Source organism: Bombina bombina, chromosome 7, assembly GCF_027579735.1.
Source record: "Bombina bombina isolate aBomBom1 chromosome 7, aBomBom1.pri, whole genome shotgun sequence".
NCBI classification, from domain to species: Eukaryota; Metazoa; Chordata; class Amphibia; order Anura; family Bombinatoridae; genus Bombina; species Bombina bombina.
In genome coordinates, this window is record NC_069505.1 from 374,961,382 (window position 1) to 374,979,175 (window position 17,794).

Below are 17,794 nucleotides of genomic sequence, written 5' to 3' on the forward strand. Positions count from 1 at the left end.
GGAAAGTTCTTCTCTGTGAAAGGCACATGTTGAGTAAAAAGAGGCTGCTTCTTGGATGGTAACCAGCCATAGAACAAGCTATTATGCTACGGTTTGTTCTCAGGTTAAGCGCTTCTCCCTTTTTAATTATCACTTAAAATGATAGTCTAGTCAAAATTAAACTTTCATGATTCAGGGGGGCGGAGCCAGCTACAGAGGCAGCCAGACGTGTTCTTCTGAAGCTCCTAGCTTTTAGATATAATTCCATGATTTAAATTATACATAAGGGGCCCAAATCTCTCCTTTGAGATCTTAGTAAATAAATGCCGTCTATTAGGCTTCTAAGAAATCTAAAAAGGAGTTAATCGGTGAATCTGAGATGGATCCAGCTCCCTAGGCTACACCACGCGGACTCCCCGGGAGCTACCCACTCCTAACGACATGGCTGCTATGGAGGCCTTAGACTTATGGGAACAGCGCACCTAACCTCTTCTAAAACTGTGCTTTCAGAGCATGAAAGAGGACTTAATGCTTCTAGCTTCTGCCTTTCTGCTACCACCGGAACAGCTAGTAGCGGACACTGATTTTGTCACACAAAGCAGGTCTTGTGCTGCGTCCGAGCCCAGACTACAGAAGGTGACAGATATACCCTCTAGCACACTTATTTCACCCTTAAGATATCATGTGCCGAGGCGAGAGCTAGACTCTCACCCTGAACTGACTAAGCTGACGGATATAGAGACTTACGCGATAGTGCACAGAGAAGCCCTCACCGCGCAGGATGACATGCTGCCTATGTTGATGCTGGCCACTTATAATACCCCAGCTCAGTCTCAAGCCAGTGCTCCGCTATACGGGAGCATTCTAGGAGGGTACACACAGCCCTGTCACATACCTGGGAAAGCAGCCTATCTTTTGAACGATAGCAGCATTAGAAATAGACCTCAGGCGCATGCGAGTACAGCACAGACTTCTATGATGAGCGGATCAAGTGTTAATATCTAGCCCTCCCTTGAAAGCACATCAAGCAGCATTCTCAGAGTCTTTAGACCGGGCCGTGGACCGGTATGGGAAACAGGAGGACTCGCAACTTTTTTAGTGGCAGCCGCATCGCAACGGAGAAACGAAGTTCAACCTCCCCTGGGACTTAGAAATACAGTTGGAGTTGGTTAAAGTAACTGGGGATCCTGCAGGGAGCGGGGGATAACTGTTTAGGTTATCTGGGACTCTCCTATACCTTATAATTACAGACGCTCATCTATACCTTTCTAGCCATGTGGGTCTCTGTTCTAACATTACTGGTACATAGGTTTACATATCTATTGATTTATGTGTCTGCTACTATAACTCATAGCTTAATTTACAATGACCCGGAGATTTGATTTCTCAACTGGTATTCTAAATATATTTTCACTGTGGGTTTAATAATTCCTATCGTTATATTTGAATGTATGTTTGTACTCTTTTGTGTAAATCTTTACTAGAGTATAGGTTATTGCTTCTGTGCTAGCAAATATGCCACACCCTATTTTACATGTTTAGCTCTCCTATATGCCCCCATAGCATATAATCTACCATACTTTTTAGTTATTGCCTTCTTTAAATGTTGTCGCTAAGGTCCTAATGTGACTAATACAGTTGATAGCTTGCCTTGTGAATGTACAATAGCTATACTCATGTAACCTCCTCTTTTAGTTTAAATTTACATCCACGCAAGACATGTGGGAGATCATATATAAGGACTTCCCTATGGTAACTTATAGCTTATGTTTGAGTTTGAATGTTGGGGATATCACACTGCTGCTTAGCATCAACTATCTCCAAAAGTTTTAATAGCATCTTTGTTTAGGGCCTAAGTATCCCTAAGGTGAGCTCCAGTCTGTCAAGCCTGTTGGTCTGCATTTCAGTTAAGGTGTTAATATTTTATTTATTTTCTTTCTATTCATCTCTTACTGACCTTTTTAACACACCACACTATTAGAGCTAACTCAGGCTCATATGTTACACAGTCTATCTGTCCCTGTTTGGATTGAACAACCCCTGATAATATTTCTTGTGGGTCAAGCTATTCATTATGGTTCCTCTTGTTAAGTTTATGTCCCATATATATTAGCTTGGTGTTCTACTACACTAAAAGCCCCTCTATATAGTTGGATTTAGCGCTATGAAGCTTATGTTATTTTTGTACATATTAGTTCATATGACCTATGTTCAGAGGTTACTCAACTTATGCATGTTACCGTTATTTGACCTAGCGATTTCCCCTGTATAGCTCAGTTTGTGTACTTTACCACGATCAAACCTCCTAAAGGAGATCTAGATTCTAATAGTAAACATAAATGGCATGAGTGAAGAAAGCCCCTCTTCTTTGTTACATTACCTAGTTTTAGCTACGTCAGACACAAGCATTCATATGGCATCTCTTCTCCCTGCACTTCACTTTCCAATACTGCTCTACGAATTTTAGGCCCTATTCAGCCCAAGCACAGTATGCAGTTTATCTGATCACTCTAATACATACATGCTTGCAGTTTACTGGGCTTGGTTGCTGGTGGTATTCTATACATGGTAGCATGTTTGCTCTCCTAGGACGTTCAACATAATGCAATTATAATATATACATTTGGGTTACCAGTTTTAGAATTCGCTATGCTTGCTACTCCAACAATATTAAGGCCATTGACTGGTGTACTCTTAAGTTGATAAGCACCTAGAAGAGCGGTAAACCACAGTGAGGGCAGTTTATAGCATTACATATACTTAAGACTCCTATTGGTGTTGTAGCCAATTTTATTATATTTAATATGCCTAACATTTACAGCGATATACTGCTGGGTCAGCGGCCGAGACCGCAGTGTATTACTACCTATTACCTGTAGTGCAATGCTAGATCACACTGACTGGGAAATAACTCAGTCACTATACATCTTAAGGAACATTACATTCAATACTTAATGGATGCTATAACACCATCATGACTAGGGCTCTATAAGTATACCATACATACCATGAGTAAGGGATAAGCCCTATTTAGACGCTTATTATACCTTGTATTAGCTATGTCCCTTCCTGGTAGCCATTTAAACAGTGGGTTGTTCCTTTGAAGTCCACTTTGATAACTATGTAGCAGGGCTTTCATTCACTCCCTCCACGTTACTATTCTGGTACCGTATATAGCTCCGTCCCCCTGACCCTCCCCCTATTTCACTTAGAGCGGCTCTTGCCCGCTGAACTTCCTTTCCCCCTTCCTTGCTAACTTGGCCCAAAAGTGGCCAAATAAAATCTAACCCGCATTTACCCCAATTTTACTTTATGTATGTTCTTTATAGCAATGTGGGAAACATATTTCCTATTAATATAATATAAAACTGAGGTTTCATTATTCTTTACTGACATACTGGTTATCCTTATCTTGCAATATTACTTTCATCTATTTGTTACTTGGCCTAAATTTCTTTATTTACATATTTACAGTGTGAACAGTAGTTATAGATGTATATTCCATAGTCCTTGAATTTATATGCATATAGTGACGCACATAATCTATGCCTAGAGCTGTTATATCTTTTTTTTCTACCCAGATCTTGTATTAATAATGTACGTCTCAATACTATGCCATCCTTGTCATTAGATGTCTGTTTTATGTAATATTTCCTACAACCTCAATAAAAAATATATTAAAAAAAAAAAAAAAAAAACTTTCATGATTCAGATAGAACATGCAACTTTCTAATTTACTCCTATTATCAATTTCTCTTGGTATCTTTATTTGAGAAAGTAAGAATGTCAGCTTAGGAGCCGGCCCATTTTTGGTTTAGCACCTGGGTAGTGCTTGCAGATTGGTGTCAAAATGTAGCCACCAATCAGCAAACGCTACCCAGGTCCTGAACCAAAAATGGGCCAGCTCCTAAGCTTACATTCTTGCTTTTTCAAATAAAGATACTAAGAGAATGAAGAAAATGTGCTAATAGGAGTAAATTATAAAGTTGCTTAAATTTGCATGCTCTATCTGAATCATGGAGGTTTAATTTTGACTAGACTGTCCCTTTAATATTGCTGCTGGCTTCTATGTTTATTACACATTTGTCAACCCCTGCCTCACTGTATCTCTGTTAGTGAAATTACTTGTTATTAATAATATTTTTAAATATTACTTTTTGCAGCAAACTAACTGTCATGGCGTTGGACAGTAAGACTGAGGGAGGTCTGAAACTGCAGTTTGTTCCATTCACAAGTGCTGTAGATGCTGGATTTTGGCATGAGCTGACACAGAAAAAACTCAATATATACCAGCTTGATGAAACGCCCAAGGATATAAAGGGTTTCTATTACAACGGTAAGAGAAAAGAAGTGTTTTTTATAGAATGGTTGGTAATCTCTTCCAGCTTTACATACAGAAACAAATCTCGCTGCACAATAGTCAGATTTAAAGGGACAGTCAAGTCCAAAATAAACTTTCATGATTCAAACAGGGCATGTCATTTTAAACAACTTTCCAATTTACTTTTATCACCAATTTTGCTTTGTTTTCTTGGTTATCTTAGTTGAAAGCTAAACCTAGGAGGTTCATTATCTAATTTCTTAGACCTTGAAAGCCGCCTCTAATCTGAATGCATTTTGACAGTTTTTCACCACTAGAGGGTGTTAGTTCATGTGTTTCATATAGATAAAATTGAGCTCATGCACATGGAGTTAACAAAAAAATGTCCCTTTAAATCACTACTGGATGTCTTCATACACTATTTTTAGATTAATTGTGAAAGTTATATTATATTTAAGATCAGTGTTTCTCAACACTTTCAGTAAAGGTACCCCTGTAGGTCTAAAAAAAATGGAAGTACCCCTATCTCCAGAAAGTAATTTCTATTTATTTAAAACACACACACATATAACTGGAAAATGGCAGACATATTTAAAGGGACAGTTTACTCTAAATTTATCTCCCCTTTAATTTGTTCCTATTGATACGTTTACCTGCTGTAAAGTATTACATTGTTTACAAATAACTAATTTGCCTTTATATCAACATTTAAAGTAGCTGATTTTGTCTGTGGTACCCCTGCCTATACTGAAAGTTTCTTTAGTTAAAGGGACATGAAACCAAAAGTTTTTTTTTTTTTTAAATCAAAGTTTTTTTATTAAGGTAATTGGCGATACAAAGTATAATGCATAACAACCGATAGATCAACATAAGGACATAACAAGTCTATAAAGTTACACATATAATATCTCATTTAAGCTATATTCATGATACCTTAGGTTTTATTTTATATTTTAAGTTTACTGTGGTACCTCTATATGTAATTAAGCTATCAGCTAGAATGATATACACAATTAAGATATTCAGCATAATACCATATATTCAGAGATGAGAGGTAAAGTTTGAACGCTAAATAGAAGCTATAATATATTGTAATGTAACACCTCCCAGCTTAAGCCGGGTCACTTTTGTACCCTGAAGAAAAAATCTCAAACTAGGAAGGGTCTCAACTAGCACATATGATCTCTCTGGGACCCAAACAATGTTTATACAATTATTGAAATTAACTTATGATACGACATGTGGGTGAAAAACGCCTGGAACCTTTTCTTTACATGAATGTAAGGAGGAGCCACAAAAATATACCGAAGACGTTGGAGGTTTCCGCTCAATATCTATATGCCTAGACGGTAACCTGTTTAGCTGGTAAATTTAAAATGAGCACACCGGATACCTTATATTGGAATAATTGGGAACAGGCAAGCTCCTACTGGAGTAAGATAAAAGTTAACACTATTAGTATCCTCATGACAGGATAACGTATAAAAAGGGGATGGTCCATTAGAGATGTATCTCCAGAGACTAGTAACTGCAGTAAGTCTCTGTGATCTCGGTACTCCATAGAAATACCCCTTCAACATGCTAAGTAAGGTCTGCAAACTGCATTAGTGAGAATCCTAGACTCATATATAGCGTCAAACATCACTTGCTCCCTGTTAATTTTAACTTTCTGTGGTTAGTCGGCATATGACAGCTTATTACCTATCAAATTTTTTGCATCAAAAGTATATAATGGTTATATAAATTAGTAGAAGAAAGTGGATCTAATATTAAAACTATGAAAACGTAAAATTCTGTAAAATATATATAATCGCTTATGGGTATGCTGAAGGAGCAAATAGATAGTTTATGTAGTATGGGTTAGCTACTTTTTTAATTAGTAATTCCAGGGGCATAAAGTTGTGTATTATAATTTACAACTCTGTGTTTAAAATCTGGGAGCCATTTGAGCTAAGGACCTCAATAGGAAGGATTTGCATAACAATAATAATGGGGCACATCCCACAAGAGTTCAGGATATATACATATATAAACATTTTGGATAAGCAAATGTTCGGTAAACAATTATTATAGGCTGCCTATACAATAATAAACATGTAATAAAGCACTTAGCTATGTAAGGAAAGACCAACAAGACACCTATTTACAAATACCAAGGTATACTGTTTACAGCTGACTAGGTTACTTAAAAAAAAGTAGTACACTCATCTTCTCAGAGACTGTGTAACTCACAAAACATATTCATATGCAATAATTGTAGGTAGTTGCTTCTTCCCGTCATTGACCTGTAGAAACCTCCCCTGTCTCCAAAACTTGAAAGCTGTTTTTACTGTGCTAAAGTTCTCTCATTCATTATAAGAGTTTAATTCCACACATATCTATAACAGTAAACTCAGAATTGTGTTGGTATGTTGCATTAAGTATTTTGGGGGAGCTATGCCTTTTGTATATGGCTGTATTTAAGGGACATTGAATACAGAACACATTTAGAGTAGATAAGTAACATGCTAAAACATTCTTAACAACTATACACACATAGTTAACTCTGAAACAAATGTTATTTAATTAACCCTCTGAGTGACCTAAGTATTTGCATCCGGTGATAAAGGATGTGACAAGAGTGTCCCGAACCCTGGCATAAGGTCCCCTCAGTCACCACCATTAAAGGTGTCCACATCTATATAAGAGAGGGGCAAACAGAATCAAAAGGTGAATGTCTTTTGTTTTTAGTATACACCTAGGTCCAGCTAGGGCACACACCTGGAATCTCACTTTAGCCTACCCCTGAACGAGTCCAGGTATACGTACTGCAATTGTGATCTCCGTCTGAATTGACATTCTTACCGGCAGCAGGGACAATCTCCTGGGTAAACCCCTCTACTTGATGGCATACCAAGTCAAAGGGAAAAATCGTAAGTGATTCCACCAGCAAACAAGCCCCTGAAGTGGGTGCAAGGTAAGTAAGAACGGAGTCTCGATAATAGGAGTCGGCCGTACCTCCCACACGAGACGCCCAAAAGGAAATGTCTGCCCTCAAATCTCCCATCGACAGGGGGAAGGAAGCCGGGGACCACTGGTGATCTACTGTGGTTGGAGCTCTCTCGCAGCTACCGACCAGGAGCATGTGCGACCTCCCGAGATCCCGGGTCGCCGATTCTGGTTGACGTAAGTCTTCTGGGGTATAAATTTTAACTCCGGTGTCAGTAGCTTCTCGTTCAGTATCGACCCAGGTGCTTGTAAAGTCCTCCATCAAGGAAACTGTGGTCCACGAGTCATCTGCCTCAGGAAATTCATGAACAGCTTGTACTGGGGACCTATGTTGCCCGGCGCCATTTTCTTTACAAACCCCCCTGAGGGTGCTCAGAACTTTGTTGAATCCTTCCTCCATCTTCTGATTACATACTTCCAATAATGCACAGAGATTTGCTTGATGCTTCCCCATGCTGAAAAAGATATTTTATTTGCTTGGGTTTAGCTGCAGATGAATACTGCTGTACTCGGTTTAAGAGGAACCGAGGGGGGGAAAATTATAGATGCGTATGATAGCTGCTGCTTACAGTCCCAAACAAGTTAATGTCTGCTAATGTTATTAGATAAATAATTATGTTGTTCAGCTCCTTGACTTCTCCTTAGTAAGTGTGTTGTTTTTTAAGTCGAAATTACACATTTGAGAGAGGATAGTTATTGATTTATCTGTTATTCTTGAGGAGCTTTCCAACTTTGCTTCTGATCATGGCGCAGCTTGGACACGCCCCCCGAAACCAAAAGTTTTTATTCCATCATTCAGATGGTGCATTTAGTTTTGAACAACTTTCCAATTTAATTCCATTATCTAATTTGATAACAGAAGTGAATTGGAAAAGCAATTTCTCATGCACTTTATACTCTGCAGCTGGTATAACAAGTCATTAGGAACACATTAAGGGGATACTCGTTTTACACTGTCCCTCATGAGAGATCAAGCCTGATTAGAATAAAGTGATGGTAAACTCTCCCCTTTGAAAAATCAGATCAGGAATGTTAGTGATATTTTAGATGGAGTTTAATTCATCAGTTGTAATTAAGATGCGCTATAAAATACTTTTTAATATAGATATAAAATTCAAATACCCCGTGCTCCGCCGCCGACTTAAAAAGTAAATTTTTCTGTGAGCTAATGGTTTGAATTGTTGTCCATTCAGCGCTCTCCACATATGGCACCTTTGTGGCAGCTAGAGCGCTGATTGGAGAACATTTAAAACCGTTAGCTCACAGGAAAATTGACTTTTTAAGTGGGTGGTGGAGCGCGGGGAATTTGAATTTCATATCTATGATAAAAAATAAGTTATAGCTTAAGGGTAGTAAGGTTCTTTAAAAATAATGAAATTCTTAGTATTACATGTGTAAGAGAGGGAGGAGTGTATGAACAAGTAATTTGAAGTGCAAAAAGGCACAATGGAAATCGTATACACAATCAAAGGCATGCACATGTATGTAGTCATGAATGGGCATACACAAAGTTATAACGGGTCCATGTTTTATAAACGTCTTTTAACCTTTTTCTCCTTTTTTTAGCCATATTGCGCACACACATGATGTCATGCAAAGTTCCCAAAGGGGAAATGGGGCAGTTTAAGAGGCCTATTTATCAAGCCGTCAACCGCAAATACGCTGCAATTCCGCAGCGTAATTGTGGCGAGCCTGATTCCCCTTATTTATCAAAGCCTACAGACCGGCAAAAGTTGAAATCTGTGACGTAACATACGATCCGCCGGTCTCAGTCCGACACAGATCGATGCTTACGTCATTACAGATGTTCTGAATGCAAATTAGGCACTATCTGACTACTTTTGCTAGTTATCAAATATCTACCAGGTACGCTCGCCACTATCCCCGCCCAATGTACCTGCTTTTCAATCCGCCGCCCTGGAGGCGGCGGCGGATGCCATAGGAATCAATGGGAGTCTGCGAAAGCTTATGTTCGCTGCTGCCCGATATCCCATTGATTTCTATGGGAGAATAAAAGTTATGTTTACACCTAACACCCTAACATGTACCACGAGTCTAAACACCCCTAATCTGCCGTGCCGCCACCTACATTATACATATTAACCCCTAATCTGCCGCCACCTACACTATACTTATTAACCCTTAATCTGCCTCCCCTACACCGCCGCCACCTACATTATACTTATTAACCCCTATTCCGCCACTCGCGGACCCTGCCGCCACCTAAATAATGTTATTAACCCCTATCCCGCCGCAACTAAATAAATGTATTAACCCCTAAACCCCTGGCCTGCCACATCACTATCCCCTAAACCGCCAGCTCCCCACATCGCCATAAACTAAATTAACCTATTAACCCCTAAACCTAACAACCCGCTAACTTTATATTATATATTAACTCATCCCTATCTTATAATAAATTTAAACTTACCTTTAGATTTAAATTAAACTATATTAAACTATATTAAACTAATAATTTATCTACCCTATTAGACTAAAATTACATTAAACTATATTAAACTATTAATTAATCTACCCTATTAGACTAAAATTATATTAAACTAATAATTAATCTACCCTAACTGTTATACTAAAATTACATTAAACTAAAAATTAAATAAAATATATTATATAGTTAAAAACTTAACCCTACTCAAATAATTTAAATCTACTATTAAAAATTACAAAGTTACAAAAAACTAACAACTAAGTTACACAAAATAAAAAATAAATGATCAAATATTTAAACTAATTACACCTAATCTAAGAGCCCTATGAAAATAAAAAAGCCCCCCCAAAATAAAAAAAAACCCTAGCCTACAATAAACTGCCAATGGCCCTTAAAAGGGCCTTTTGCGGGGCATTGCCCCAAAGAAATCAGGTCTTTTACCTGTAAATAAAAAATACAAACACCCCTAACAGTAAAACCCACCACCCACACAACCAACCCCCCAAATAGAAACCTAATCTAAAAAAAACTAAGCTCCCCATTGCCCTTAAAAGGGCATTTAGATGGGAATTGCCCTTAAAAGGGCATTTAGCTCTTTTTCAAAAGCCCAAACCCTAATCTAAAATTAAAACCCACCCAATAAACCCTTAAAAAAGCCTAACACTAACCCCCGAAGATCCACTTACAGTTTCTGAAGACCCGACATCCATCCTCAACGAAGCGGCAGAAGTCCTCATAGAAGCCGGCAGAAGTCTTCATCCAAGCGGGCCGACGTCTTCATCCAACCGGGCAGAAGTCTTCATCCAGACGGCATCTTCTATCTTCATCCATCCGGCGCGGAACGGCTCCATCTTCAAGACATCCGACGTGGAGCATCCTCTTCGTTCGACGTCTTCTTCAACAATGAATGTTCCTTTAAATGACGTCATCCAAGATGGCATCCCTTAGATTCTGATTGGCTGATAGAATTCTATCAGCCAATCGGAATTAAGGTTGAAAAAATCCTATTGGCTGTTGCAATCAGCCAATAGGATTGAGCTTTCATCCTTTTGGCTGAACCAATCTGTCACACTCCGATCCGCTCATTGCCGTGTCGCAGCGGCTCCCGGATCTCCTCTGTCTAGCAACGTGACGCGGTCGTCAGGACACTCCTCTCTGACTTCGGCGTCTCTCCTCTGCCTTTAAATCCTGGCGGGAGATCTCACTCGGGGCCCGTTTGCCTGCCTGACCTTGCTTTTCCCTAAGACCCTCAAACTAGTCTCTTGAATATATTGACCCTTGCCTGCCTGACTTTGCTTTTGCCTCAATCCTAAAAAAACCTGCTTTAAATGGACAGTCTACCATAGAATTGTTATTGTTTTAAAAGTTCCCCAGTTTTGCATAACCAACACCGTTATATTAATATACTTTTTACCTCTGTGATTACCTTCTATCTAGGAACCTTCTTCCAGCCCCCTGATCACATGACTGTGACTGTCATTTTACCTTCCAACTACCTAAAGTTACTATCCTGCTTAAAGGGTTCAACCGCTATCTCTTGTGTATCAATTCAGACCTCAAGAAACTATACAGAGATTCTACTTCTTTTGTGAGTACATTGTATCCTGCTTCACTTTGTTTATTTTGTTTCCTGAGTGGGTTACGTCCTGGTTATTTCTCAGTGTGCTAGAGTGTGTTTTACTTTTCACGATAGCAGTTGGGTTGAATCCTGGGCTGATCCTTTATGGCTGACATTACAAACAGGCCAGAAATGGACCCCACTGAATTACCCATGGCCGTGGCCCACCAGGGACAATTACTGGGATCTCATGCTACTCACTTGAAATCCTTGGACTCAAAGTTGGATCAGATAACAACATTATTACAGAGTTTGGTTGCTCCTATACCTCCCAATCCTACTCCTTTGGAGGCCTCTCCTCCTACGAATCCTACTAACCAGTCACAAGGGCAACTCAGTCCTAGGATACCCCTTCCGGACAAATATGATGGGAATCCTGAAGACTGTAGGTTTTTTTTTAATCAATGCCGCCTACACTTCCGTAACAGCCCTGTCCTCTTTGCTACTCCCTCTTCTAGAATCACCTTCCTTATATCCTTAATGAAAGGAAAAGCCTTAGCCTGGGTATCACCTTTGCTTGAAAAGAATGATCCTCCGCTGCTTAGGCTTCCCTCTTAGACCTACGACAGGGAGGTCAACCTGTGTCTCAATATGCCATTGAGTTCCGCACCCTAGCATCAGAGACTACTTGAATCAGGGAGCTCTTAGAGCAGCTTTTCGTAAAGGACTTTCTGAACGTCTCAAAGATGAATTGGTGTATCGGGAACTTCCAGAATCCCTAGAAGCTCTGATTAATCTTTGTATTTGTCTCGATTCCAGATATCGCGAACGCCAACAAGAAAGAGAGAGAAGTCAAAAATCTTCAAATCGATCTTCTTTTCGTCTGGCTCCTCGTTTCTCTAACCCAATAACTCCCGCTTCTCCTTCTTCTGACCAGGCTGAGCCAATGGAAGTAGGCACCATAAGACTAACCGAAACTGAACGCCTGAGAAGACGCTCTCTTGGCCTGTGTTTGTACTGTGGCCTTAAAGGACACTTATTAAGGGATTGTCCCACCAGACCAGTAAAAGCCAGGGCTTAACTTCTGACCGGGGAACTGAGTTAAGCTAAATAGGATTTCATTCCCTCAATAATAAACTTTTTGTTCCAGTGACTCTTCAATTTGGAGGAAACAAAATTCATACCCAAGCTCTCATTGACTCTCATTGACTCAGGAGTCTTCATTGACTACACATATGTATCTACTCACACTATACCCTTACTTAGAAAAGAGTATTCAGTTCCTGTCTCTACTGTTAGTGGAGATTCTTTGGGTTCCGGACTTATCCAGTTTGCTACTAAACCCATTCTCTTTACTGTAGGAGTTCTTCATTCTGAGACAATATGTTTTGACGTCATCTCGACTCCTCAATTTCCTATAATTTTGGGTCTTCCCTGGCTCCAATTACATAACCCTATCTTCTCTTGGACACAAGGTGAACTCACCTCTTGGGGATCTTCATGTCAAACCAGTTGTCTTCAAGTGCCCACTAAAGTGCCACTTACTATTGCTCTCACTACCGATACCTCTGGGTCATTACCCACGCCTTATCAAGACTTTGTTGATGTTTTTTCCAAGAAAGAAGCAAAACGTCTTCCTCCTCACCGTCCTTTTGATTGCCCCATTGATCTTCTTCCTGGGGCTCTGAGAATGTAGCTTTGGAGGAATATATTCAAGATAATTTGGCTAGAGGATTTATTCGACCCTCCTCATCTCCTGTAGGGGCTGGGGTTTTTTTGTGGGGAAAAAGGATGGAGGTCTGCGACCTTGTATTGATTACAGGGGTTTGAATCAAATCACAATCAAGAACAGTTACCCTTTACCCCTTATTCCTGAATTGTTTACCTATCTTCAAGGATCCACAATAATTACTAAACTGGATCTTCGTGGTGCGTACAATCTTATCCATATGCGCAAGGGTGATGAATGGAAGACAGCCTTTAACACTTGATTTGGGTATTATGAGTATCTGGTCATGCCTTTTGGGCTATGTAATGCCCCTGCTGTTTTTCAACACTGTGTGAATCAGATTTTTCGGGATTTTCTGAACACTTTTGTCATCATATACCTTGACGATATTCTAATTTTTTCTCAAAACTATCAAGATCATGTGCACCACGTCAGGAAAGTATTGCAACGGTTAAGAGACAACCATTTGTTTGCCAAACTGGAGAAATGTTCATTTCATCAAAAATCCATACCTTTCTTGGGTTATGTAATATCCGAATCTGGATTCGAAATGGATCCAACTAAACTTTCTGCCATTTTGGATTGGCCTAGACCTGATTCTCTTAAAGCTCTACAACGTTTCTGGGCTTCGCCAGTTATTACAGAAAAACTGTAAAGAATGGCCTCCAGAGTCTATTAAGGCATTTGAGTCTCTCAAAGAAGCCTTTTCTTCTGCACCTATACTCCACCACCCAAATCCGGATTTTCAATTCATCCTAGAAGTGGATGCTTCTTCTGTTGCTGCTGGGGCTATTCTTTCCCAACGATTACCTGACATAGGAAAGATTCATCCTGTAGGTTTCTTCTCCAAAAAATTTACCTCTTCTGAATTAAATTATGACGTAGGCAATAAAGAGTTGCTTGACATCAAGATGGCTCTGGACGAATGGAGGCATTGGTTGGAGGGTACTGCTTTACCGTTTTCCAACCTCACAGATCATAAAAACCTTCTTTATCTCCAAACTGCCAAACGTTTGAATTCCAGGCAGGCTCATTGGTCTTTATTCTTCTCACGTTTTCATTACAATCTTTCTTATATACCTGGTTCTAAGAATATAAAAGCGGATGCCCTTTCCAGACAATTTCAACCTACCTCTACTCCTGAATCTGGTACCATCCTTCAACCACATAAAGTCATAGCTCAGTTATCAGCTTCTTGCTTACAGGAATTACAGACTTTGCAAAAGAATCTTCCTTTGTCCTGCAAACCTCCTGATGGTTTACTATTTGTTCCTGAACGTCTTCGTTCCAAGATCCTACATTTGTCTCATGATAGTCCTCTCTCCGGACATCCAGGTATCAGTAACACTGTTCGGAATCTCAAACAGTATGTCTGGTGGCCAACTCTCACTCAAGATGTTAAAGACTATGTTTCAGTTTGCACACAATGTACTACCAATAAAACTCCTCGACAACTCCCTCCTGGTTTGCTTCAGCCTTTGCCATTCCTCACCAGCCTTGGACCCATTTATCTATGGATTTTATTACCGACCTCCCTCTTTCAGCTGGAAACAACACTATTTGGGTGGTTGTCGACAGATTCACTAAAACAGCTCATTTAATTCCTTTGCCTGGCTTACTCTCTGCCAAAAGTCTTTCTGAGCTTTTTCTTTTACATATTGTGAAATTACATGGGTTCCCACTGGATATCGTCTCCGATAGAGGGGTACAATTTGTTTCTCAATCCTAAAAAACCTGCTTTAAGGGACATTTATTTTTTGTTTGCTGCAAACCTGCTTAAAGGGACATTTATCATTTATTTGTTGCAAACCTGCTTAAAGGGACATTTATCATTTGTTTGCTGCAAACCTGCTTAAAGGGACATTTATCATTTGTTTGCTGCAAACCTGCTTAAAGGGACATTTATCATTTGTTTGCTGCAAACCTGCTTAAAGGGACATTTATCATTTGTTGGATGCAAACCTGCTTAAAGGGACATTTATTATTTGTTTGTTGCAAACCTGCTTAAAAGGACATTTATCATTTTACCTTCCAACTACCTAAAGTTACTATCCTGCTTAAAGGGTTCAACCGCTATCTCTTGTGTATCAATTCAGACCTCAAGAAACTATACAGAGATTCTACTTCTTTTGTGAGTACATTGTATCCGGCTTCACTTTGTTTATTTTGTTTCCTAAGTGGGTCACGTCCTGGTTATTTCTCAGTGTGCTAGCGTGTGTTTTACTTTTAACGCTAGCAGTTGGGTTGAATCCTGGGCTGATCCTTTACGGCTGACACAATCAGCCAATAGGATTGAGCTTGCATTCTATTGGCTATTCCAATCAGCCAAGGGTTTATTGGGTGGGTTTTAATTTTAGATTAGGGTTTGGACTTTTGAAAAAGAGTGAAATGCCCTTTTAAGGGCAATGCCCATACAAATGCCCTTTTCAGGGCAATGGTGATCTTAGGGTTTTAGATTAGGTTTTTATTTGGGGGGTTGGTTGTGTGGGTGGGGGGTTTTACTGTTTAGGGGGTATTTGTATTTTTTATTTACAGGTAAAAGAGCTGATTTCTTTGGGGCTATGCCCTGCAAAAGGCCCTTTTAAGGGCCATTGGTAGTTTATTGTGGGTAGGTTTTTTTTTTTTTTTTGGGGGGCTTTTTTTATTTTCATAGGGTTCTTAGATTAGGTGTAATTAGTTTAAATATTTGATAATTTATTTTTTATTTTGTGTAACTTAGTTGTTAGTTTTTTGTAACTTTGTAATTTTTAATAGTAGATTTAAATTATTTGAGTAGGGTTATGTTTTTAAATATATAATATAGTTAATTTAATCTGTAGTTTAATGTAATTTTAGTATAACAGTTAGGGTAGGTTAATTATTATCCAATTTAGAAAGAACTCACCCGGGGAACTCTGTTAAAATCCACATTACTTTATTTCGTTCACATAAAAACATTTTCTTTTGCAGCAATACAGGTTTTAAAGGATCCTCCGTGCATCTGTATATTAGACACACATGTTGGTCCACTGAAGTAGCGTCAAGGGGTCAGCTGACGCGTTTCGGCCAATAGCCGTAGTCAAAGCTGTATGACCCCCTCACACACCTCCGTGTTATAAAAAACAATTAGTAACACACCATTGGTTACAAAAAACATGACGCTACTGATTACAATTACATTATTCAATCTGTCTGACTGATACTTTTTTCTTTTTCATGGCACCTTATTTCTGCTGCTCGCATTGATAACATAACATGACATAATTTTCTCACATTTTCTGCGTACCACTATTTGCTTATTGACCGCCATTCTAATAGGCTGTCAATATTTAGTCATTTATTTTTGGCTTTTCCTAAATGATTTGATTCTTACTCCCTATTGACAAATGAATAAAGTACAGCATAGTATAGTGGACAAGAACATGACAGATATTTTATGGTTACACTTCATGCTCATTTAGCTTTCTATGTTCAATTGAGTAGATTCATTTTATTTTTATTTCACCTTGCGCCATATTTACAAGTTTGTTTCACACTTTGTTTTCATTTCATGTTAGATGTGAACCCATATTGCAGATATAGCGCATGGTTAATCTTTTTTACCAAAGATTTGAATTCTGATTTCGCTACATTTTAACTCACTGTTTTGCTTTTTAGTATTTGTTTTTTACATTGTTTATATTTATTATATGATGAATTTTCACTTCCATTTCCGGATATGTAGCGTGGTTAGTCCTTGTATCATATAATTAGGTTTTAGTATCGCTACATTTTAGTTCTTTAATTTATTTATTTATTACCTACTTTTTAGCTTTTGATGTTATTTATTTTTATCCATTCATTACATACATTTTCACTGAATTCTGATGCTAAATATGTGGCATTGTTAGTTTTTACTTTTTGCCAAATTGTTGAGCTCTACTTTCGCTGTTTTAATTCTCTGATTAACATCTTAATATTATTAATTATATTGTTTACATTTGTTATATAATGAATTTACACTTTCAGTTCCAGATATGTAGCATAGTTAGTCTTTCTATCACAAATTTGGATTTTGATATCGCTACATTTTAGCTCTATAATTTATTTATCATTCACTGTTGTTGTTGTTGTTTCTTATATCTATTCATTACTTACATATGCGCCAATTTCTAATGCTGAATATGTAGCATGGTTGGTCATTACTTCATATAAGCTACTTTATTTGTTGTCACCTTTGAAATATTTGACATTTTATTCCCAAAAGTTAATGACATCTGACTCAAGGTTTAGGCCCTTGGGGAATCTCGTCTGTAGTTTTATCATCCAAAATATTTCTTGTTTGGCTAGAATATAATTTATATCACCTCCCCTTTTAGGGACCCTTACTTTTTCTATAATTGTCCATCTTAATGAATTTGGGTTCTTTGCATGTTTCCTTGAGAAGTGTTCAATTAGTGGTGTTGTCATTGTACCAGTTTTTATGTTTGTGATATGTTCACGTATGCGACTCCTCACCTCCCGTGTGTTTAACCCTGTGTATTGTACATTACATATTTGGCATGCTAGTAAGTATATGCAGTTAGTCGCCCTGCAATTTAAACATTCTCGTTGATTAAAGACTCTTCCAGTCGCTTCACTACTAAAGTGATTTCCAGGGGTTAAGTATTCACATGCTGTACACGTATGGTTACTGCATGGGAACACACCCACACAACTCAACCACGAGCTTGTGGTTGTTCTATTTTCTTGAAGTTTTGTCGGTGCTACAATGTTGCCTATTGTCTTGGCTCTTCTATATGAGAATTGACA

The 17,794-nt window shown here is 38.6% G+C and overlaps 1 protein-coding gene across 2 annotated transcripts in view; it reads left to right on the plus strand.

Annotated features, from left to right (window-relative positions):
* ATG7 (autophagy related 7) overlaps positions 1–17,794 on the plus strand; it is a 582,165-nt gene that overhangs the window by 15,606 nt on the left and 548,765 nt on the right. For both annotated transcript variants that reach the window (XM_053721092.1, XM_053721093.1), the window contains exon 2: positions 4,143–4,315. In XM_053721092.1, coding sequence (XP_053577067.1) covers positions 4,156–4,315 — 160 coding nt within the window. In that variant the 5' untranslated portion in view covers positions 4,143–4,155. The remainder of the gene's footprint in view (positions 1–4,142; positions 4,316–17,794) is intronic.